Source organism: Ovis aries, chromosome 17 (assembly GCF_016772045.2).
Source record: "Ovis aries strain OAR_USU_Benz2616 breed Rambouillet chromosome 17, ARS-UI_Ramb_v3.0, whole genome shotgun sequence".
Lineage (NCBI taxonomy): Eukaryota > Metazoa > Chordata > Mammalia > Artiodactyla > Bovidae > Ovis > Ovis aries.
In genome coordinates, this window is record NC_056070.1 from 63,360,544 (window position 1) to 63,385,740 (window position 25,197).

Genomic DNA, 25,197 nt, shown 5'->3' on the forward strand with positions numbered 1-25,197 from the left:
GGCAAAGAGTCAGACATGACTGAGCAACTAGCTTTCACACTGAATGAAATGGGGAACCATGGGGGAGTTCCAAGCAGAAGAGGGACATGGTCGGACTTTTTACAGAATCACATTGGCTCCCGGTGGGAGGATTAGATTAAAAGTAGAGGGTGAGAGAGGCGGTGAGAGCAGAGCAAGAATTTATTAAGAAGTTACTGCAACAGTCCAAACGAGAGATGTGGTGGCTTGGATCAGAATATTAGCAGCGAAAGGGAGGGAGAAGTGGTATTATTTATTTTTCTTATGGAAAATTTCAAACATGAACAAAAGTAGAATATAATGAATGTCTCTGCTCACCTCCCACTTCAACAATTATCAAAGCGAAAGTGAAGTTGCTCAGTTGTGTTCGACTCTTTTCGACCCGATGGGCTGTAACCTGCCAGGCTCCTCTGTCCATGGGATTTTCCAGGCAAGAATACTGGAGTCGGTTGCCATTTCCTTCTCCAGGGGATCTTCCCGACCCAGGGATCAAACTTGGGCCTTCAACATTGAGGGCAGACTTTACCATCTGAGCCACCAGGGAACCCCTTCAACAATTATCAACCTATAGACAATTTTTTATGTTTATTCAGGTCTTCTGCCCATTTGTGCGTGTGTGTGTGTGTGTGTGTGTGTGTGTGTGTGTGTGTGTGTGTGTGGCTATGTGGCTTGCAGGATCTTAATTTCCCAATCAGGAATAGAACCTCTGCAGTGGAAGCAGAGTCCTGATTGCTGGGCCTCCAGAGAAGTCCCAATCTAGAGACAGTCTTTCTTGAATGATGTCCCCATCTCCCCTCTTGTGTTATTTGGAAGTGAATCCCAGACATCATAGGGGCTTCCCTGCAGGCTCAGTCAGTAAAGAATCTGCCTGCAATGCCAGAGATGCAGGTTCAACCCCTGGACTGGGAAAATTCCCTGGAGAAGGAAATGGCAATCCACTCCAGCATCCTTGCCAGGAAAATCCCATGGACAGAGGGGCCTGGAGGGCTACAGACCATAACCTTGCAAAGAGTCGGACACAACTGAGTGACTAAGCATAGGCGCGCAGCGAAGACATATTTAAAGACATGAGTCTGGATGACTTCAGCAAGGGAGTGAGTGTAGAACAAGACGAGAAAAGGACTAAAGATTGAGCCCTGGAACACTTAATAATATTGGAGAAATGCAAGCATCCAGTAAACAAAAATGAGGCAGATCGAGGGAGGTGGAAGAAAAATCAGGAGTGTATCTTGATAGCCAAGTAGAGACGCTGTTCTGGGAAACAGAAAGTGATCCACTGGGTCAAATGTCAGGCAAAACCTGTGCTGACTTTGTCCTGAGGACAGTGGCAAATCAGACAAGAGACCAGAGGAAAGGTTGCCACTCTGGGCAGATTGGCCTGGCTGTTTCTGCAGGGAGGGTGGACTGCAGGGGGCGAAGACAGACATGTCAGGATGCTGAGCTGTGGCCCAGGTGTCAGGGAAGGTGTGCTGGACTCAGCTGGAAGCACTGGAGGTGGGAGAAGGGATGGGATTTTAGGTCTACGTTGAAGGAAGGGAGGTCAGGATTTGGTGACTACAGGTAGGAGGTGAGGGAGAAGACAGGATGGCTATCATCCTTCTGGCTTGGGTATCTGGGTAATGGGTGAAGGAATAGAGACAGGGCAGGAACAGAGACCCAGAAGTAGAGAACAGACCTGTAGGCATGGCTGGGGGCAGTGGTAAAAGAGGGGAATGAATTGGAAGATTAGGCCTGACATACAGACATGACCATGTGTAAAACAGATAGCTAGTAGGAACCTGCTGAATAACACAGGGAGCTCCGCTCTGCGCTCTGCGATGACCTAGATGGGAGGGATGGGCGCGGGTGGCGGGAGGGTGGGAGGGAGACTCAACAGTGAGGGATAAATGAATGTCTATAGCTGATTCACTTTGTTGCACAGCAGAAACCAACACAATATTGTAAAGCAACTCTACCCCAGATGAAAAACAAACAAAAACAAAGAGAGGAAGGTACAAGGAGGAATGGAAAGCGGGGAGGTCTAGAAGGGCAGCTGTTTAAGCCAGAGAGCTTCAAAAAGGTGTCCATATTGCTTAATGGTTCTGGTGAGTTCAGGAATCTAGGCTTGAGATGCACCCAAGAGGCTGCCGGTGATCATGATGGTTCAACTATAGGGAGAGCTGGGAGCACAGGCCAGGTTGGGGGGGTGTTGAGTAGTAGGTTGGGTGAGGGGCATGAACACCAGGAATGGAGATAACCCTTTCAAGAACTTTGTTGTGAAAGGATGGAGAAAGACAGGGTGTGAACTGGATGAAGTGGTGAGGTAAAGTCTGTTTAGTGTCTTAAATACCATTTGTGGACAAATAAAATGAAAACCCTCAATCATGACACATTTCAGTGTAAACGTTACAACTGGCTAACCCCAAATGGAGAGAATCACATTTTTAGTTACATAAATTCTTAACATATCCAGATTTCCCAAGTTTGGTGGTGTTTGGTCCTTAAACAGTCCTATATTACAATGGTTTAAATGACAAGAGTGGTTTTGCAAATGGTAGTCAACAATAAACTGGGATTCTAAACATTTGTCCAGTGTTTATAATGACAGATAATGAGGTTCAAGGCAAAATAGAAAAGTTATTCAAGCAGTGAACATTCAGACTTGACATCTTAGTTAAAAAAATTTTTTTTGAAATATAATTGATTTACAATGCTGTATTGGCTTCAGGTATACAACAAAGTGATTCAATAGTTTTACGGATTATACTCCATTTAAAGGGCTTCCCTGGTGACTCAGTGGGTAAAGAATCCACTTTCAATGCTTTAGATGCAGGAGATGTGGGATCAATCCCTGGGTTGCGAAGATCCCCTGGAGGAGGGCCTGACAATCCACTCCAGAATTCTTGCCTGGAGAATTCGATGGACAGAGGAGCCTGGTAGACTACAGTCCATAGGATCACAAAGAGTCGGACATGACCAAGCGACTTCACTTTCACTTTCTGTGCTGTAGAATAGATATCAGTTCAGTTCAGTTCAGTTACTCAGTCATGTCTGACTCTTTTTGACCCCATGGAAGGATGCCAAGCTTTCCTGTTCATCACCAACTCCCAGAGCTTGCTCAAACTCATGGCCATTAAGTCGGTGATGCCATCCAACCATCTCATCCTCTGTCGTTCCCTTCTCCTCCCACTTTCAATCTTTCTCAGCATCAGGGGCTTTTCCAATGAGTCAGTTCTTCACATCAGGTGGCCAAAGTATTGGAGTTTCAGCTTCAGCATCAGTCCTTCCAATGAATATTCAGGGTTGGTTTCCTTTAGGATGGACTAGTTGGATCTCCTTGCAGTCCAAAAAACTCTCAAGAGTCTTCCCCAACACCACAGTTCAAAGCATCAATTCTTCTGCGCTCAGCTTTCTTTATAGTTCAACTCTCACATCCATACATGACTACCGGAAAAACTATAGCTTTGACTAGATGGACCTTTGTTGGCAAAGTAATGTCTCTGCTTTTCAATATGCTGCCTGGGTTGGTCATAACTTTCCTTCCAAGGAGCAAGCGTCTTTTAATTTCGTGGCTGCCGTCACCACCTGCAGTGACTTTGGAGCCAGATATAAAATAGGTATGTCCTTGTGCGTGCGTGTTGTTGCCTCAGTCGTGTCCAACTCTGTGACCCCATAGACTATACAGCCCGCCAGGCTCCTCTGTCCATGGGACTCTCCAGGCATGAATACTGGCGTGGGTAGCCATTTCCTTCTCCAGGGGATCTTCCCAACCCAGGGAGTGAACCTGCGGGGCGGGGGTGGCAAAGGAGAATGAACTGACACCAACAGGTTCCCTGGCTTGCTCCTCCCCAAGGGGGATGGGCGCGTGTCTTCCTCATATGGGGCGAGCATAGGGGTGCATCCAGGGGTCGGGCCAGAGGGGTGGCTTGGGTGTTTTGCCCACCCCTCTGGCAGTGGTGTGTGCAGGGACAGTGGGGTGGAATGGGCAGTACCCTGGTTTTGCTCCAGGCTCCTCAAAAGAGGCAGTTGAGTCTTTTTGACCTTTGGGTCCAGCGTTTGCCCCAACTGCACCCGCAGGCAGTTATTTTCAGCCCTCTGCAGTTTCGCTGTATTTCGTTGCCTGAGGAGAAGTGTGTCCAGGTGCGAGCACTGGAGCAAAGTGTCCCAGGTCCCAGTCTGTCTGACTGTGTGTTGATTTTATGGTTTGTCAAAAGGCCACCTAGTTGAGCACGTTTCTATGGGGGTGAGGGAAGAGATAGTGGTTAGAAATGGTGTGGGCTAGGTCTTAGGAGGGAGGAAGATACATAAAGAAGGGTTTTCTTTTCACTTGTATACCTCTAAATGCAAACCCTGAGACAATGATTTGCATAAGACTTGTTTTAGGAAATGATCCCAAGGGACGGGTGTGGGGGACTGAGAAGGAGGGAAAACCAATCCAAGAAATATCAAAAACTCGATCACTATCGCGGGCCGCTGAGGTTTTGTTAGGGTAAGCACACTGACTGAAACCGCCCACCCTGGCCAGCCACCATAGTGACGAATTGGATGAGTTGTTTGACAGGAGGTCCTGGTAAGGAACACAGAGCTAATAAGCCACCACCAAGCAGGAGAGCTCAGGAAAGGTCAAAAAGGGACACCACGTGTCCAACCACCTCCCAGAATCCTAATCGTTGGCATCCATCTTGGCTGAACAAGGCAAGTACCACCAGGAAGGACTCTGAGTCAGAATGATTGGCTAAAAACAACCTGGAAACTAATCCCATCAACATAAAATCTGAGACTGTGAGCCACATGGCAGAGCAGTTCTCCTGGCTTCCCTTACCCTGCTGTTCTCAGTCCGGGCGTCCCTTCCCATTAAAGTCTCTTGCTTTGTCAGCATATGTATCTCCTTGGGCAATTCATTTCCGAGTGTTAGACAAGAGCCCACTTTTGGGCCTTGGAAGTGGTTCCACTTCCTGCAACAGTTTGATCCCACTTGAGAGAGCAATGTAGAACATGCATCAAAATTATCTACCTGAGAGGTGTAAGAGGGGGGTATGTACTCACTAGTTCCCGTCTTTCCAGGGGGCAAGGCTTGCCCCGTGCAGTGTTAAGTCCCTAGAACTTCCATTTGTGCTCAGAGTTACTTGGAAGTCTTAAGACACAGTCTGGTGAGTCTCGCCACCAGAGGACCTGACTCAGGTAAGTCTGGGATAGTTGCTGAGAATTTGTAGTTCACAGAGATTCCCAGGTGATGCCGATTCTGCTGGTCTGGCGTCCATCTCTACTCTTGAGGATCGATGGTTTAGAGTTTTGAGTACTGAAAGATGATAACATGGGGGAAAAGGGTAGTTGACTCAAAGTCATGGAGTTGTGAGCCAGCATTAAATGTTCTGGAATTACAAGTGTTTGGCCACATCTGATGTGTTTTGAGAGTGATGAAGAATGACTGTAGGACCAGCAAAGGGGTAAATGATCAAGGATCCTGAACGCCAAGCAAAGGAACTTGAACTTAATTCTGTAGGTAATAAGAGCCTATCTGAAGGACTTTATTTTATTCTTTTACTTCTTGGTTTGTTTGTTTGTTTAGAATCCCTGACATCTACCAAGTCTCTCAGCATTTTATTTTTATTTACTTTTATTTTTGGCTGTGCTGGGTCTTCGTTGCTCTGAGGGCTTTTCTCTAGTTGCCATGTGTGAGCTTTTCATTGTTGGGGAGCATGGGTTTTAGGGCACGGGGGTGCAGTAGCTGTGACTCCCAGGCTTTAGAGCGTAGGCTCAGTAGTTGCGATGCACGGGCTTAGTTGCTCCTCAGCATGTGGGACCTTCCCAGATCAGGGATCGAACCTGTGTCTCCTGCGTTGGCAGGAGGATCCTTTACTACTAGCACTACCTGGGAAGCCCAGAAATGTGGGTGAATGAGTGAGTGAGTGAGTGAAGTCGCTCAGTCGTGTCTGACTCCCTGCGACCCCACGGACTGCAGCCCATCAGGCTTCTCCATCCATGGGATTCTCCAGGCAAGAGTGCTGGAGTGGATCGCCATTTCCTTCTCCAAGAAATGTGGGTGAGAAGCAGTAATTCCAACAGACAAGAATGATCCTGTTTATCCCTACTTTGGCCTCATTTCACCCTGGGCTTCGTCACTTAAACTCAAAACACACTTTTAATATTTGGTGCTTGTAGCCATCACAATGTACTACCCTCCACAACCCATTAATGAGACCACAAGGAGCTATAAACAGGTCTGGCTTTCCATGGCACCACAGGCGTGCTCAACTGCTTCAGCCACGCCCACCTCTTTGAGACCCTCAGGACTGTAGCCCGCCAGGCTCCTCTGTCCACGGGATTCTCCAGGCAAGAATGCTGGAACGGGTTGCCATGCCCTTCTTCAGGGGATCTTCTCAACCCAAGGACTGAACCTGTGTCTCTTCGCATTGGCAATCGGGTTCTTTACCACTAGCCCTACCTGGGAAGCCCAACCACTTGTCCAAGCCGGTACTTTCCCACATTTGATCAACAGATCACTGACACATAAGGACTGTGCAAAAAACTTTATTATACATTATGAAGCGAACACGAGGGTTCTGGAAGGAAGACAGGGAGAGGGAAGGACTCAGCTGTAGGCAACGGGGGAGGGGGTGGGCAGCAGAGGGAACAGGACTAGGGCCTCTGTCTGCTGTCCTGAGGACTGACCACTGGGATGGGACAACAGCCTCGAACAGCCCACCTTTGAGAGGGGAAGGTGGAAGGCAGGGGAAGGGAACGGAGTGCTGTATCTCCAGGCGCCCGGTTTGCTCTGGAGTTAGAGGGGTTAGGGTTAGGCTCGGTTTCACATGGAAACAGCGCCCACATGAGGCCCAGCCTGGGAGGAAGGTAGACACTGTCTGTCCCCAAAGTTCTTGGCTCAGGTCTTCATCAGCCTCTTAGACTCCAAGGGAGTGGATCTCACCCTGGAGGAGGACGACTTGGTTGATGGCCCAACAGTCTTGTGTCCAGCCAAGTCCTGAGCAGGTGATGGGTCCCTAACAGCATGGCGTCTCCTGGCTGTGACCCCTCTGGAGCTGGGGCTGCTGAGGGTAGAGGGTGGGGTGGACACGCCTCTAAAGGCAACCTTGGCTGGGGGTGGGCTGTCTCTGGGCTGGAAGTATGGGGGCTCTGCCTGGGTGCACCCCCAGGCATATGACTGAAGATAGGGGCAGTAAAGCCTCCAAAGCCGGGCTTATTCTAGTGCTGGGCTTATTCTTAGCCCTGGGCCCCACGGTCACCATGGGGGGGCTCTGGCCAGGAAGGCCCCAGTGTGGCGGGCCACTCTTCCCACTCTGCTGTGTGTGGCTCTCCGGGCTCCCCTTCTTTCCGTTGAAATACTGAGAGCTGCAAAGGGGCAGCTGAGATCCAGTACAGACGCTCCCCTCCCAACGCCACGAGGTTCTGCCGAGACACCCGGCCTGCAGGGGGCTGTGCTCGATCCACCAACTGTGGAGCAGCGAGGCCTGCTGTTGGGCCCAGCACTGGGCACGGCCTGGGGCACGCTGGTGTCAGCTGCAGAGCCAGGGGTAGGGGCTGGGCCGGACGGGAATGCAGCTGGGGTGGCAGCCAAGGCCGGCTGGGTGTGGGTATGGGTGCCCATGGCGGAGTTGGTGGGTGGAGCTGGGGGCCCTGGAGCAGAGGTTGGGTCCCCGGTTAGGGCTGGAGCTGCTGGAATTCCATCGTGTGGAGAGTGGTCCCAGGCGGGGGCTCCACGCTGCTGGACATCAGGGGCCCCACCGATGGGCTGGGCAGGGGCTCCAGTGTGAGAGGAGCCGCTGAACCTGAGTCCAGGCAAGCTGGTTCTGACCGTGACAGGGGCCGCGCTGTCCCTGGGGGGCGTCTGCAGGGCCTGGGAAGATGGGAAGAGGCTCCCGCTGGAGCCAGGGGGAGACCCGAAGAGGGGAGACTGGGAGAGTGGAATGGTGTCCATGGGGGTGACCTCAGTGTCAGAAGCGGGGTGGAGAGCCAGGTCTCCAGATGTGCAGTGTGAAGGTCTGGTTTGGTGAGCAGACGGGATGAGTTGGTTGGTGGGGGGCAGGGATCGAGAGTCAGATACGGGAGGGCGGCTCAGGGGGGTGAAGACAGGAGAGTCCAGGCACATGGTTGTGGAGGACCCCATGCCCGAGGAGCCGGGCGCTGCAGGGAAGGCCGGTCTGGCATCCTCCGTAGCCGGGCCCCACGCCAGGGGCTGGGAAGGGCCTCCTCCTGCCGCGTTCGTAAGAGGCCCCCAGACGGGCTTCTGCTGGAAGCCGGGAAGCCAAGCCACACCCGGGGCCGGAGCCAGGCTTCCCGTCGCACCCGCCGCGCCTGGCGCGGGGGCCGAAGCAGGGGCGGAGGGGCCTGGAGGCCGAGCAGACAGGCCCGCGCTGCCCGATCCTGGGGAAAAAGCGCAGGTGGGCAAGGTGAACCGGGCGGGGGCCCGTGAGTGGGAAGGAGGGCCCGGGAGAGGCTGGGACCGGGGGGAGAGGGGCCCGGGGGAGCCGTGCCGCCCCCCTGACCAGGGATGCGCAGAGGAGGCCCCTCCAGCAGACGCCCGGGTGTCCACTGGCGCTGGGGAGGCCGACTCCCTCTGGTCTCTCTCGGGCCGAGGAGCCCTGCCGGGGGCCGGAGGGTCGGCGGGCGCGGGGAAGGGACGGCAGGGCTGCGGGGCCGGGGTCTCAGCCCGCAGCGCGCTGTTGATGCGCCGGAACGCCGCTGCTTTCTCCGCGTCCAGGTCTTCGGCGGTGACTCGGAAACCCAGCTCAGGGGGTGGGGGCAGCCTCAGCGGCTCCCCTTGCCTGCGCGGCAGCAGAGGAAACCTGCGTCTTCCCGGCCTGGGACTGTCCGACGTAGGGGCGCCGTTCTCCCAGGTTCGTTTCTGCCCCCTGGTTGCCTCCGCGACTTCGTCAGGCCGGCTGTTGCTCTGGGAAGCCACCCGGGCGGCACAGGGCGGCGGCGGGCCCCTCTCGCTCGCTTTCCTCGAGGACCTCCGGGGCAGCCCTCGCGGGATGCCGGGGCCCGTCCTTCTCCGCCCTGGCGGGAAACCTCGGGTGGAGCTGTAGGAGCTCGCGATGGCGTTTCTTTGGGGGCAGGAGCTTACACAAGAGGTCTCTAGTTTCTTGGTGGATCTGTCTACTGAGCTCTTAGCGTGGAGGTTTCTCCGCAGAGACCTGGGCCTGGGCACGAAGGCAGAGAGGCCTCCCTGGACCCCCAGGGGCTTAAATGTTGATCGTGCACCGCGAGAGCCATCGGGGCCCGGTTTCTGATGGTCCTTCCCTGTGGATGCGGGGTCTTCCTCCTGCTGGGCCATGCCCTTCCCGCTCTCTCCCTGGGCCCTCCTCACCATCTTCTCTGTGCAGGAGCCCGGGGCGCACCTCAGTGTGGTGGGCGGCACGGGGGTGACCTGCTGCTGGCGCCCGCCACACACAGTGACTGTGCCCCCTGCGGACGCCGAGCCGCGGCGCCTCGTGGAGATGCGAGCGCCCAGCACCGCCTTCCTTTGATGGCATTGCCTGCAGAAGGAGGTGAGGGCTCCCAGGAAGGAGCGCAGGGTGTGCGGAATAATAGAACACCGCCTCAGGGACGCTGTGACAAAGCGCAGATGCAGAGTCACCGGGTACTTGTGCGCTGGCCTGCGGGTGGACAGCGGGGCCACAGCTGGGTGACCTGGGCCGGCCACGGAATATCGGTGGGTGCGGGGATCGGGCTGCGGGCGGCCGAGCCCTCCTGGCAGGTGCTGGCCCCCCACAGCCTGGGGTGGGGGTGAGGGCCAGGGCCTGCCCAGGTAACTGCCCATAGGGCACGTGGGTGGGTTTTCAGCGCTTGGATAGAGAGCTGAGCTCAAAGAGCTCTGGTTCAGCTGCCAAGTCAGCCAAAGGCAAATCAATTACTGCTTGGGGCGTTGCTGGGACGCAGCTCTAGAACCTGTGAGCAAAGAATGAGCGCGCGTGTGCAGGGCGCGAAGGTTCTAGAGGGATGGCGCATGCGCGGGGGAGTGTGCCTATGTGTATGTGTGTCCCTGGTGTGTGTGTGTGTCCCTGGTGTGTGTGTGTGCCCCTGGTGTGTGTGTGTGTGTGTGTGTGTGTCCCTGGTGTGTGTTTGTGTGTGTCCCTGGGACGGCATAGGGACGCGTTGCTGAACTTGGGCGCTTCCAGATCTCCAGGAGCTGTGGGTTGGAGGTGTTTGCCCTGAGAATCGGAGAAGGCAATGGCAACCCACTCCAGTACTCTTGCCTGGAAAATCCCATGGATGGAGGAGCCTGGTAGGCTGCTGTCCATGGGGTCGCTAAGAGTCGGGGATGACTGAGCGACTTCACTTTCGCTTTTCACTTTCAGGCACTGGAGAAGGAAATGACAACCCACTCCAGTGTTCTTGCCTGAAGAATCCCAGGGACAGTGGGCCCTTGTCTATGGGGTTGCACAGAGTCGGACACGACTGAAGTGACTTAGCAGCAGCAGCAGCCCTGAGAATGACGAGCTTCTTGACAGGACAGGCGCCCCTTCTCCAGGACTGAGCTCTAATTGTACAGGATCAGTCCCTGCTCAGCAGAGTGGGGACACTGGGGAGCAGGGTGCCTGGCTCAGCAGCCACTGCATGGGATGGCAGCTTTGACATCAGCACTGCGGGTCCTCCTGCCCTCTCACCTGGTTACATTGGAGAGAGCTGCTAAGAACAGAAGCGCCCACGCCACTCAGATCTGCTGGGGTGACAACTGAAATGGTGGCCAGGGCAAGTGAGAGGGACCTATACTCCCTGTATATTCCCCAGTCCATGTGGGAGAGGAGGAGTCTAAGTTCCATGGGTACTAAATAACACAGAGATATGTCCTAATCATAGAGAAAATCCATTGTGAACTCAGGAATAACTCAATGCGCTGGACACACCACATAGGTCAACCCCGCTTCAGCACTGAGAAACTCTCCTGCCTTTTGTTTCAGCTGAGCTCAGGCAGAGTCTTAGCCTTTCTCCATTACTGCAGTAGTCTTCAATATCATCTTCCTTGCCTGTTTAACTTTTTTTTTTTTCTATTTTTTTAGCCACACCGGGCATGAGGGTTCTTAGTTCCCCACTGGGGTTGGAACCTTGCAGAGGAAGCTGCTGTCTTAATCACCAGACCTCCATGGAAGTCTCCTGTTTAACTTATTTGGGGTGCAATTTTTGCTTTGACCACAGTAAAATGTAGAGGCTTTATAGCAATATAGATTTTATTACCCTTTGCTCTTTGTTATAGTTGTCATGGGCTTCTCCCCACCCCCACCCCAACCCCCCACCCCCGACCCCCGCAGTGTTAACAGCTTGGTATTAAGTTCCCAATGGGCAAGGGAAGGCGAATGCTTTTATAGAGGGGGGGGAAGGAAGTTGGGCGGGCTCTAGAAAAGAGGTCATGGCTTTTCATTGGCTGAAACCTTGCCAGGAAAGAAAAGGCGTCTTCCTTCTTCCTGTTGTGCTCTGCTATGGTCAAAGGGCATGAGAGCTCTCACTGTGGCCTCCCAACTTATTTGATTGTGGTTTCTGTTTATTAATTTTTTTACAGAAGCATCATGATTGAGGTTGAAAACAAGTCTTGTCTTCTCTAGGTGTCTTCAGTGAATTAAACAGCAAACAGTGACATACTGTACACCCATCTTAGTCATAAAATAAATATGAGTGGATAAATACCACCCACTTGGTCAATGAATAAAATTACACTATTAATTCATAATTTTTTCCACCTTAAAACAATAGCCATTGATTATCACACAGTTCTGTAAGTCAGAAGTCCATTCTGGCTAAATTGGATTCCTTACTCAGGGTCTGGAGGTGTGAGGCCAGCTGACTCCTTTTATTGTTTTAGATGACACCCAGAGAACCGGAAAAGTGTAGGGAGGATGAAAATTGGGAGAAAATATAAAGGAAGTCAGACTGATTTCAGATTATTACTTTTTAAAAAAATATTTTTTGTCCACGCCTTGAGGTATGCAGGATCCTAGTTCCCCCACCAGGGATCGAACCCCTGCATTGGAAGCGCAGAGTCATAACCACTGGAACACCAGGGAAGTCCCTCAAATTATTACACACAATTGTTTATCATCCCACAGTAACTGTTTGCGGCCTACTTTTTTCTGGATTTCTTTGTATTTGTCCAAAATCAAGGCCACAGACTCCGCTTTCTACTAAGTTTATCTCTTTAAAGAATCTTTAAGATCACACCAGTTGGCTTCCCTGGTGGTTCAGTTGGCAATCCGCCTGCAATGCAAGAGACCAGGGTTCAATCCCTGGATTAGGAAGATCCCCTGGAGAAGGAAATGGCAACCCACTCCAATATTCTTGCCTGGAGAATCCCAGAGACAGAGGAGCCTGGCAGACTACAGTCCGTGGGGTCTCAAAGAGTCAGGCACGATTGAAGCAGCTTAGCACGCACAATCCACATAAAACTGGTAACAGATTCTGTTAGAAATGTTTACCAATTGTCCTGGGAGAGCAACATAAACCAATGTTTTGCCTGGAGACAAAAGGAACGGTTCCTAGAATGAGGAACAGCTGATCAATGGGCACTGGGTGCAGTGGAATTTCACTGTCATTCAGGGTTAAATGCCTTGAGAAACAAGGAAAGCTGAACATTTACCTATGAATTTAAACTGCTGTAATTTTTAATATTGTCACCCTGCCTCCTTAACTTACATGCAGAGTATATCATGCAAAATGCCAGGCTGGATGAAGCACAAGCTGGAATCAAGATTGCTGGGAGAAATATCAATAACTTCAGATACGCAGATGACACCCCCCTTATGGGAGAAATCGAAGAACTAAAGAGCCTCTTGATGAAAATGAAAGAGGAGAATGAAAAAGTTGGCTTAAAATTCAACATTCAGAAAACTAAGATCATGGCATCCGGTCCCATCACTTCATGGCAAATAGATGGGGAAACAATGAAAACAGTGACAGACTTTATTATATACTTGGGCTCCAAAATCACTTCAGATAGTGACTGCAGCCATGAAATTAAAAGATGCTTGCTCTTTGGAAGAAAAGCTATGATTAACCTAGACATCATGAGAAACGCTGGACTGGAAGAAACACAAGCTGGAATCAAGATTGCCAGGAGAAATATCAATAACCTCAGATATGCAGATGACACCACCCTTATGGCAGAAAGTGAAGAGGAGCTCAAAAGCCTCTTGATGAAAGTGAAAGAGGAGAGTGAAAAAGTTGGCTTAAAGCTCAACATTCAGAAAACGAAGATCATGGCATCCAGTCCCATCACTTCATGGCAAATAGATGGGGAAACAGTAGAAACAGTGTCAGACTTTATTTTGGGGGGCTCCAAAATCACTGCAGATGGTGACTGCAGCCATGAAAGTAAAAGACGCTTACTCCTTGGAAGAAAAGTTATGAAGTTGTGACCAACCTAGATAGTATATTCAAAAGCAAAGACATTACTTTGCCGACTAAGGTCCGTCTAGTCAAGGCTATGGTTTTTCCAGTAGTCATGTATGGACGTGAGAGTTGGACTGTGAAGAAGGCTGAGCGCCGAAGAATTGATGCTTTTGAACTGTGGTGTTGGAGAAGACTCTTGAGAGTCCCTTGGACTGCAAGGAGATCCAACCAGTCCATTCTGAAGGAGATCAACCCTGGGATTTCTTTGGAAGGAATGATGCTAAAGCTGAAGCTCCAGTACTTTGGCCACCTCATGCGGAGAGTTGACTCATTAGAAAAGACTCTGATTCTGGGAGGGATTGGGGGCAGGAAGAGAAGGGGATGAACGAGGATGAGATGGCTGGATGGCATCATGGGCTGGATGGACGTGAGTCTGAGTGAACTCCGGGAGATGGTGATGGACAGGGAGGCCTGGCGTGCTGCGATTCATGGTCTCGCAAAGAGTCAGACATGACTGAGCTACTGAACTGAACTGAACTGAACCTAGACAGCATATTAAAAAGCAGAGACATTACTTTGCCAACAAAGGTCTGTCTAGTCAAAGCTATGGTTTTTCCAGTAGTCATGTAGGGATGTAAGGTTTGGACTATAAAGAAAGCTGAGTCCTGAAGAATCGATGCTTTTGAACTGTGGTTTTGGAAAAGACTCTTGAGAGTTTCTTGGACTGCAAGGAGACCCAACCAGTTAATCCTAAAGGAAATCAGTCCTGAATATTCATTGGTAGTGTTTCAGGAAGGCGGACCCCTTCCAGGGCCCGAAACTGGGCTCTTGTCTAACACTTGGAAATGAATTGTCCAAGGAGACACATGTGCTGACAAAGCAAGAGATTTTATTGGGAAAGGGCGCCCGGGTGGAGAGCAGTAGGGTAAGGAAAGCCAGGAGGACTGCTCTGCCGCCTGGCTCGCATTGTCGGGTTTTATGGTGATGGGATTAGTTTCTGGGTGGTCTTTGGCCAATCATTCTAATTCAGAGTTTCCTGGTGGTGCACGCATCACTCAGCCAAGATGGATGCTAGCGAGAGGGATTCCGGGAAGTGGACGGACACGCGGTGTCTCCTTTAGACCTTTCCTGAACTCTTCTGGTTGGTGGTGGCTTATTAGTTCTGTATTCCTTATCAGGATCTCCTATCATAAAACAACTCATGCAGATGGTTACTATGGTGCCTGGCCAGGGTGGGCAGTTTCAATCACTGTGCTTCCCCTAACAGCAGGATTGATGCTGATGCTGAAATTCCAATACTTTTGCCACCTGATGCAAAGAACTGAAAGGCCCCTGATGCTGGGGAAGATTGAAGGCGGGAGGAGAAGGGGGCGACAGAGGATGAGATGGTTGGATAGCATCACTGACTCGATGGACATGAGTTTGAGCAAGCTCTGGGAGTTGGTTATGGATAGGGAAGCCTAGCGTGCTACAGTCCATGGGGTCGTAAGAGTTGGACACAACTGAGCGACTTCACTTTCACTTTTCACTTTCATGCATTGGAGAAGGAAATGGCAACCCACTCCAGTGTTCTTGCCTGGAGAATCCCAGGGATGGGGGAGTCTGGTGGGCTGCCGTCTATGGAGTCGCACAGAGTTGGACATGACTGAAGCGACTTAGCAGCAGCAGCAGAGCAACTGAACTGAACTGAACTGAATTTTTAATAATCTTGTGAGGACTAGATAGTCAGGATATTGTAGTTATCAAGAGACAGAAACGGTTACAAAACTAAAGAGTCATAGGATCAGATGGGTCCTTGCCTTCTGGCAAGGATATTTCAGAACTTGGAAGGGAGGTGAGAGGTCTGGCTTCAGTTCAGTTCAGTTGCTCAGTTGTGTCCGACTCTTTGCGACCCCATGAATCACAGCATGCCAGGCCTCCCTGTCCATCACCAACTCCCGGAGTTCACGCAAACTCACGTCCATCGAGTCGGTGATGTCATCCAGCCATCTCATCCTCTGTCGTCCCCTTCTCCTCCTGCCCCCAATCCCTCCAGCATTAGGGTCTTTTCAAATGAGTCAACTCTTCACATGAGGTGGCCAAAGTATTGGAGTTTCAGCTTCAACATCCCAGGGCTGATCTCCTTTAGGATGGACTGGTTGGATCTCCTTGCAGTCCAAGGGACTCTCAAGAGTCTTCTCCAACACCACAGTTCAAAAGCATCAATTCTTTGGCACTCAGCTTTCTTCACAGTCCAACTCTCACATCCGTACATGACCACTGGAAAAACCATACCCTTGGCTAGACAGACCTTTGTTGGCAAAGTAATATCTCTGCTTTTGAATATGCTATCTAGGTTGGTCATAACTTTCCTTCCAAGGAGTAAGTGTCTTTTAATTTCATGGCTGCAATCACCATCTCCAGTGATTTTCAGTTCAGTTCAGTTCAGTTCAGTCTCTCAGTCGTGTCCGACTCTGCGACCCCATGAATTGCAGCACGCCAGGCCTCTCTGTTCATCACCATCTACCGGAGTTCACTCAGACTCACATCCATCCAGTCCGTGATGCCATCCAGCCATCTCATCCTCTGTCGTCCCCTTCTCCTCCTGCCCCCAATCCCTCCCAGCATCAGGGTCTTTTCCAATGAGTCAACTCTTCTCATGAGGTGGCCAAAGTACTGGAGCTTCAGCTTTAGCATCATTCCTCCAAAGAAATCCCAGGGTTGATCTCCTTCAGAATGGACTGGTTGGATCTCCTTGCAGTCCAAGGGACTCTCAAGAGTCTTCTCCAACACCACAGTTCAAAAGCATCAATTCTTCGGTGTTCAGCTTTCTTCACAGTCCAACTCTCACATCCATACATGACTACTGGAAAAACCATAGCCTTGACTAGACGGACCTTAGTCAGCAAAGTAATGTCTCTGCTTTTGAATATGCTATCTAGGTTGGTCGTAAATTTTCTTCCGAGGAGTAAGTGTCTTTTACTTTCATGGCTGCAGTCACCATCTGCAGTGATTTTGGAGGCCCCCAAAATAAAGTCTGACACTGTTTCCACTGTTTCCCCATCTATTTCCCATGAAGTGATGGGACCAGATCCCATGATCTTAGTTTTCTGAATGTTGACCTTTAAGCCAACTTTTTCACTCTCCTCTTTCACTTTCATCAAGAGGCTTTTGAGCTCCTCTTCACTTTCTGCCATAAGGGTGGTGTCATCTGCATATCTGAGGTTATTGATATTTCTCCCGGCAATCTTGATTCCAGCTTGTGCTTCTTCCAGTCCAGCGTTTCTCATGATGTACTCTGCATAGAAGTTAAATAAGCAGGGTGACAATATACAGCCTTGACGTACTCCTTTTCCTATTTGGAACCAGTCTGTTGTTCCATGTCCAGTTCTAACTGTTGCTTCCTGACCTGCATATAGGTTTCTCAAGAGGCAGGTCAGGTGGTCTGTATTCCCATCTCTTTCAGAATTTTCCACAGTTTATTGTGATCCACACAGTCAAAGGCTTTGGCTCAGTCAATAAAGCAGAAATAGATGTTTTTCTGGAACTCTCTTGCTTTTTCCATGATCCAGCGGATGTTGGCAATTTGATCTCTGGTTCCTCTGCCTTTTCTAAAACCAGCTTGAACATCTGGAATTTCACAGTTCACATATTGCTGAAGCCTGGCTTGGAGAATTTTGAGCATTACTTTGCTAGCATGTGAGATGAGTGCAATTGTGTGGTAGTTTGAGCATTCTTTAGCATTACCTTTCTTTGGGATTGGAATGAAAACTGACCTTTTCCAGTCCTGTGGGCACTGCTGAATTTTCTAAATTTGCTGGCATATTGAGTGTGGCACTTTCTCAGCATCATCTTTCAGGATTTGAAATAGCTCAACTGGAATGCCATCACCTCCACTAGCTTTGTTTGTAGTGATGCTTTCTAAGGCCCACTTGACTTCACATTCCAGGATGTCTGGCTCTAGGTGAGTGATCACACCATTGTGGTTATCTTGGTCGTGAAGATCTTTTTTGTACAGTTCTTCTCTGTTTTCTTGCCACCTCTTCCTAATATCTTCTGCTTCTGTTAGGTCCATACCGTTTCTGTCCTTTATTGAGCCCTTCTTTGCATGAAATGTTCCCTTGGTATCTCCAATTTTCTTGAAGAGATCTCTAGTCTTTCCCATTCTGTTGTTTTCCTCTATTTCTTTGCATTGATCACTGAGGAAGGCTTTCTTATCTCTCCTTGCTTTGAAACTCTGCATTCAGATGCTTTTATTTTTCCTTTTCTCCTTTGCTTTTCACTTCTCTTCTTTTCACAGCTATTTGTAAGGCCTCCTCAGACAGCCATTTTGCTTTTTTGCATTTCTTTTCCATGGGAATGATCTTGATCCCTGTATCCTGTACAATGTCATGAACCTCCATCCATAGCGGGCTTTGCTGGAACAGCCGTGAAGAGATACCCCACATCCAAGAGAAACCCAACTAAGACGGTATATGTTGCGAGAGGGCATCAGAGGGCAGACACACTGAAACCATAATCATAGAAAACTAGCCAATCTGATCACACGGACCATAGCTTGTCTAACTCAATGAGGTATGGCTTAGAACAGGGAAAAGCAAGGTCCTTTCATAGACTTTGACACAGTGCCACCTAGCGGGTTGCTGTGAGATGGCTAGACCCTTTTATGATTACTGACTCAGTGGACATATTCATTCCCTCAGTCGTTTCTGACTCTGCAACCCCATGGGCTGCAGCACACCAGGCTTCCCTGCCCTTCGCTATCTCCCGGAGCTTGCTCAAAATCATGTCCCTTGAGTCAGTGATGCCATTCAACCATCTCATCGTCTGTCATCTCCTTCTCCTCCCGCCTTCAATTTTTCCCAGCATCAGGGTCTTTCCCAATGAGTCGGCTCTTCACATCATGTGGCCAAAGTGTTGTGAGCTTCAGCATCACCATCAGTCCTTCCAATGAATATTCAGGGTTGATTTCCTTTAGGATTGACTGGTTTGATCTCCTTGCTGTCCAAAGGACTCTCAGCACACTTCACAAGCTTCAATTCTATGGCGCTCAGCCTTCTTTATGGTCCAACTCTCACATCTGCCCATGACTACTGGAAAAACCATAGCTTTGACTATTCAGATCTTTGTCAGTAAAGTGATGTCTCTGCTTTTTAATATGCTGTCTAGGTTTGTCATAACTTTTCTTTCAATCGTCTCTTAATTTTATGGCTGCAGTCACCATCTGCGGTGATTTTGGAGCCCAAGAAAATGAAGTCTGTCACTATGAATGAACTCAATGGACATCACTGACTCAATGGACATGAATGTGAGCAAGCTTTGGGAGACAGTGAAGGACAAGGAAGCCTGGTGTGCTGCAGTCCATGGGGTTGCAAAGAGTCAGAAACGACTTAGCAGGTGAACAGCAACAACGTAAATCAAATGTTAAATATGTCTGCAACTGTCACTCAAGAATTAAAGCCTGTCCAGGGTTTAAAATATTTGAAGAAAAAAATGCAAAATATGTGGGAGCATGTTCAACATCAACAAACTCTTAAATTTCTTCAAGGGTTTAGTAATAAAGGCATTTTTTTAAAGTAAAATTTATAAACTTACATTATGACCTCATATTTTGAATCTCAAAAACATTTAAAATAAGCATCATGATTTTTGATACACCGTCATTTTAATATTTCCCTATGCCATAGAACATGACGATGGCAATAAGAGATTTCTTCTTTCCAGGCATTGATTGACAGTAAATGAACTCAAAGTTTTCCTTCAGGTCTGCAGATATTGTTTACAGTTTCAGAATTCTAAGAACTTTCTAATGCAAAACTCAGGTAGTATTAAAGAAGGAACTTGAGATTCCTGTTTCCAGTGTCACTGAAGAGCCCATATTTTCCAGTTACTTAAGAATACTGGAGGCACATGATCCATGGCTACAGTACTTAAAGATGCACTTCTGGTTGAGCCAGGGAGATATCAGGACCCAGATACATGCCAGAGTTAAATGTAGAGTCTCAGTTATCAAGTGCTTTTGGCTGGACGTTTAGCAGAGCCTGCTCAAACTACTGCACAACTGCACTCATCTCACATGCTAGTAAAGTAATGCTCAAAATTTTCCAAGCCAGGCTTCAACAATACGTGAACTGTGAACTTCCAGATGTTCAAGCTGGTTTTAGAAAAGGCAGAGGAACCAGAGATCAAATTGTTAACATCCGCTGGATCATTGAAAAAGCAAGAGATCTGTATGCAAGTCAGGAAGCAATAGTTAGAACTGCACATGGAACAACAGACTGGTTTCAAATCAGGAAAGGAGTACGTCAAGGTTGTATATTGTCACCCTGCTTATTTAATTTATATGCAGAACACATCATGAGAAATGCTGGGCTGAAAGAAGCACAAGCTGGAATCAAGATTGCCAGCAGAAACATCAATAACCTCAGATATGCATATGACACCACCCTTACGGCAGAAAGTGAAGAGGAACTAAAAAGCCTCTTGATGAAAGTGAAAGAGGAAAGTGAAAAAGTTGGCTTAAAGGTCAACATTCAGAAAACTAAGATCATGGAATCTGGTCTCATCACTTCATGGCAAGTAGATGGGGAAACAGTGGAATCAGCAGCAGACTTTATTTGGAGGGGGGGGCTCCAAAATCACTGCAGATGGTGATTGCAGCCATGAAATTAAAAGACACTTACTCCTTGGAAGGAAAGTTATAACCAACCTAGACGGCATGTTAAAAAGCAGAGTCATTATTACTTTGCCAACAGAGGTCCATCTAGTCAAGGCTATGGTTTTTCCAGTGGTATGTATGGATGTGAGAGTTGGACTATAAAGAAAGCTGAGCGCTGAAGAATTGATGCTTTTGAACTGTGTTGCTGGAGAAGACTCTTGAGAGTCCCTTGGACTGCAAGGAGATCCAGCCAGTCCATCCTAAAGGAGATCAGTCCTGGGTGTTCATTGGAAGGACTGATGTTGAAGCTGAAATTCCAATACTTTGGCCACCTGATGCGAAGAGCTAACTCATTGGAAAAGACCCTGATGGTGGGAAAGATTGAGGGCAGGAGGAGAAGGGGAAGACAGAGGATGAGATGGTTGGATGGCATCACTGACTCAATGGACATGGGTTTGGGTGGACTTCGGGAGTTGGTGATGGACAGGGAGGCCTGGCGTGCTGCGGTCCATGGAGTTGCAAAGAGTCAGACACGACTCAGCAACTGAACTGAACTGAAGGGTGGCCTGGCATGTTGTGGTCCATGGGGTCTCAAAGAGTCAGACACGACTGAGTGACTGAACTGAACTGAACTGACCAAAGCCTGGGAATCAGAGCAGATCAGTTCCACGCCTCTGTGTGTCCTGGGTTCCAGGACACATGTTCAGGAACAAGAGGCGGGATTTTAGCCCCTGCTGAGTAAGATCTTGAAACATGGATTCCAATCAAACATAGGAGGGTTTTATTGTTATTTTACTTATTTTTTAAAATGATTTTGGTGCCTCAAGTTACATAGTTCCCCAAGTAGGGATTGAACCCATGTCCCCTGCATTGGAAGCATGGAGTTGTAACCACTGGACAGGCAGGGAAGTCCAAACATAGGAGACTTTGAAAGTCCAGAACTGCCAAGGATAGTGGGCCAGGAAAGGCTTTACCACTGACCCAGGGGAAGGTGCCAATCGCTTCTCTGTGCAAATCTCCAACTGGGAAAAATATTGTAAGTAACTTCAGGATCAAAGGGTTGAGACCCCCGACCTGGGCTCTGCGAGGAGCAGGTCTGCTGACACTGAAGGAGGAAACAGACAGAGCTGGACTCGGCCGCCTCTCCAATGGACTCTGAACTCTGCGCTTAGTGCTTATGGAAACTCCAATAGAAGGATAAGACCCCCTCTGGACAGGGGAATCTTGAAGATCACATCCAGGTCACTCATCGCCCAAGAGAAAACATACTCTAATCACTCCTGCCTCCGGACAGGTCATAAATTCTTTCTGTATCTATCGGCAGGCTTAGTGATTATTAAGTGTTGGAACACATAACACATGAATGATGGGATTATTGTGATTGTGTTTACCCTTCCTTTGTTTTAGGTAAATCTCAAGGAAATTGGGGTGGTGGGTTCGGACACGTACACATGGGGTATAAAAGATTTTCACAAATGCTGGTCGGGGTCCTTCGCTAAGAGGAGACTCTGCCCTGGGCCCGCTGGTGTAATAAACTGCACTCCACTATCTGCATTGTCCTTCTGAGTGAGTTTGTTTCCCGGAACGCGTGGCTATAACAACACCCTGGTCCTCCCAGATCACGCTCAACATTTTAAGACCTGCAGAGTAGAAATGGGCAGAGACCTGGAATGCACCTTGTCCCCTAAAAGTCATTTTTCTTTCTAATTCCCCACCCAAACTTTGCCCCTCAATTAAAAGAAAATTAGAATGCTTTAAGGGCTTCCCTGGTAGCTCAGCTGGTAAAGAATCCACCCACAATGCGGGAGACCCCAGTTTGCTTCCTGGGTTGGGAAGATCCCCTGGAGAAGTGATAGGCTACCCACTCCAGTATTCTTGGGCTTTTCTGGTGGCTCAGACAGTGAAGAATCCACATGCAATGCGGGAGACCGGTGTTTGATTCCTGGGTTGGGAAGATCTCCTGCAGGAGGCCACGGCAACCCACTCCAGTACTCTTGCCTGGAGAATCTCATGGACAGAGGAGCCTGGTGGGCTACAGTCCATGGGGCTGCAAAGACTCGGACCTGACTGAGTGACTAAGCGCAGCACAGCACAGTGCTTTAATAATAATAGAACCATCAATGTCACGGCCTCCGTCTATATCAGTAAGAAAAGGTCACAGAACATACTGCTTTGAAAATTGCATTTGTTTTTTTATTTACAAAAGTGGGAAATAAAAAGAAATGCAAGTAACTTAGAATCCTAACTCAGCATACCCTCGAGTTAGCACTGCATTGAGTTTCTTTCACATTCTTGTGTTTTGAGTTTAATTTGTATGCAGAAAGTTGGCAGAATCTCAGCCCGAGAAACGGTGCCATGAGGGGACCAAGGCCGTTCCACGGGGCTCCACAGAGGCTGAGGGGGTCCCCAGGGCTTGGGCAAATCCCAGCCAGGTGTGAATCCTGCAGGGTCCCCTGCTTGATGTCAGGGTGACTGTGTGCCCACAGGGAACTGCCTGCTTGTTATGAGCAGGAACCTTGGTGCCTCTGCGCGCCTCACCCTTGTCCAAGGAGGCCTGAAACGGGGGTGGGGGTGGGGCATCAAGGGCGTGTCACACTGTCACCACACCGATCAGTTGAGGAGCTCCTTGTTTAGTCTGAGAAGGTCAGGAGGACAGGACACTTAACCATACCAGGGACGCTTTCCACAAAGAATGCAACGCGACCTGTCCCTCCCAGAGTTGTGCATATGGTAGCGCTGCAGGCACGTACGGCCCCCTCTTCGGGGCCTGGGAAGGACTGGGTGTCCATTCCCTGGGACATGTAGGCAGTTCACCCTTCCCTCGCTGGCACTGATGGGAGCCATCACTCATCTCCCCTGCACAGTCCCATGCCGTGGTGGCCACCCCAGGGCGCTCCTCTGGTTTGGGGGTTTCCCTGAAGTGCACTTATCCGCCTTCTGCACGCCCTCCTACCCTCTCTAACACTCACATTTCCTCTTCTTGCTCTTTTTCATCTCCTTTTACTTTCTTGATTCATTCTCTTGAATGCAGGACAGGAGGATTTCTGGAATTAGATTCCTGATGGAAGAACCTTTTTCTAAAAATAAATTGTGTAATCCTGACAGCTGAAAGGCAAGAAACAGCTGTGCGTGTCGAGCCATCCAGTGCAGGAGAACCCCCATAGGAGGGGTACTCAGTTTTTCTGATGCCCAGCCCGCCTCTATGCTGGCCGCTCAGGATTGCTCAGCACAACTCAATTGCGCAGACTGGGTGTCAGGCGTCAGGATGACGATGGGAAAGCCAGGGAGGGAGGAGGGCTGGAGAGAAATTTTTCTAGACATGGAAGATCTCTGGACCTCAAGTGTCTGGACAAGACCAAGTTCTTTAGGATGAAAATCATAAGAAGGAATGGAGAAGAGCAATGAAGAAGCATCCACCGGTAGAATATAAACAGAATTAAAAAAGAGAGAGACTTAAATAGGAAATTAATTACAGGCAGATTGCTGGTCTCCGTAACTCAGTCCTCAGAATCTGTAACACAGGCTTCTGCGTGCACGAGGGCAGTAATGGTGATGGAATGACCTTGGGGAAAGAAAGCACACTGTTAGGGTGGGGGCGATTCCTTAAGCCCCTGCTGCCCCCTCTAACATTTCCACCCCTGGGAGTGCCCTTAAACCAGGGTTAAACCTGAGGCTTCCCAGGTGGCTCAGAGGTTAAGAATCTGCCTACCAACACAAGAGACTAGGGATTGATCCCTGGTTTGGGAAGATCCTCTGGAGGAGGGCATGGCAACCCACTACAGTATTCTTGCCTGGAGAATCCCATGGACAGAGGAGCCTCGCTATATAGTCCAATTCAATTCAGTCGCTCAGCCATGTCCAGCTCTTTGAGACCCCATGGACTGCAGCACACTATATAGTCCATGAAGTCACAAAAGCGTTGGACACCACTGAGCAACAGAGCACATGATCAGCACATGTAAACCTGAGGTCAGGGCGTGGAGGTGCTGCCACGAGACCTGAATGTGCAGAGGGCGTGTCTGCTAGCGTCTGGAGCACACACAAGGGACTCTCCAGGTTCAAGTGTTTGCCAGGGAGTCGTGTCTCACCAGACGGCCTTTCTTGTAAATCAACACCAAAACCCACCCCCAGAATGCTAGCATTCAATTCCTGAGAGATGCCAACCAAAGGTTTTGAGGTTTGGCACTGGAAGAATCAGGAAACAGCAGGTCTTGGTGGGGGCACGGGGGAAGATAAGCTTGCAATACCAAAGTGAAAAAACAGTCAAGGTTCCCAAAGCAAGAGACATGAGAGCTCTTATTCTTTTATTAAAAAAAAATTTTTTTTTATTTTCTTGGCTGCGCAGCATGGCATGTGGGATCTTAGTTCTCTGACCAGGGATTGAACCTGTACCCCTCGCATTGGAAGTCAGAGTCTTAACCACTGGACTGTAGGGAAATCTTAGTGAGCTCTTAAGTCATGAAATCATAAAAAGGACACACGTTTCCTTTTTCTCTCCCATTTTACACCCTTCTCCCTCTGTCTCTAAAGCAACAGGTATAGCCCAACCGCTCCCAGGATCCTTTTCCCCTTGAATCCTACCTGAGCGGTTCCCTACCTGGGGAGTCTTCGTCCTCGCTACTTGAGTTATATCTTCGGTCAACAATCCAATCTTTAGAGACACAAACGTGAGCAACAGACTTAATAGAGTGGCTCACTCCTTTCTTCTACTCCAGCTGGGGCATCATCTTTGCTCTGAGGTCCTAGAACTTCCCGGGGCTCCCTGGAGCCAGAGCCCTCCACCCAGACATTGATCACAGCTGCAAATCCTCAAATGAGAGAGGGGATCCCCCTCTAATTTCTCACTTCCCCATTTCCACCAGATCTTTCTGGCTCTAGTCTCCAAAGGGATAAGCCTTAAGTTCCAACTCTTATGGACACATTCAGACGCGGTCTGTTCACTCTTCCTCTCTCAGATTCCTCCAGAACTGAGAGGGACATGTGGGTTCCCCCTGGGGCTCCTGCAAAATAAAAGGAACTCTGCCCCCGAGCCCCAGAGATGAGGGAGATTTAATGCTGAGACCTCCTGTAATCCAACGGTTTGAGGAAGAAGGGAAGGAGCAGGAATGAAGCATCCTTGGGGGATATATCCATTTAGCACTAAAATATCTGATGGAGCAAGGGCTGGGGTTGGTGCATTTCAGGCCCAGCAAGCATCCTACACAAAGAGGCCCCGGAACATA

The 25,197-nt window shown here is 49.4% G+C and overlaps 1 protein-coding gene across 3 annotated transcripts; it reads left to right on the forward strand.

Moving 5' to 3' along the window:
• The first annotated feature begins 7,682 nt into the window (after positions 1-7,682).
• On the forward strand, positions 7,683-21,527 carry LOC114118899 (collagen alpha-1(I) chain-like). 3 transcript variants are annotated; one of them, XR_009596904.1, is made up of 4 exons: positions 8,295-8,396; positions 8,717-8,852; positions 9,342-9,506; positions 11,019-21,527. XR_009596904.1 is itself a non-coding variant. In XM_042234697.2 (3 exons), the coding sequence occupies exons 1-3, from the start codon at positions 8,019-8,021 to the stop codon at positions 9,746-9,748; spliced, it is 921 nt and encodes a 306-aa protein (XP_042090631.1). In that variant the 5' UTR covers positions 7,683-8,018; the 3' UTR covers positions 9,749-21,527. The 3 variants fall into 3 exon arrangements, 2 of the variants coding, with proteins under 2 accessions (XP_042090631.1, XP_060256781.1); XM_042234697.2 differs by having other exon boundaries at positions 7,683-8,396; positions 9,342-21,527; XM_060400798.1 differs by lacking the exon at positions 9,342-9,506 and having other exon boundaries at positions 7,683-8,396; positions 12,649-21,527.
• Positions 21,528-25,197: the final 3,670 nt, after the last annotated feature.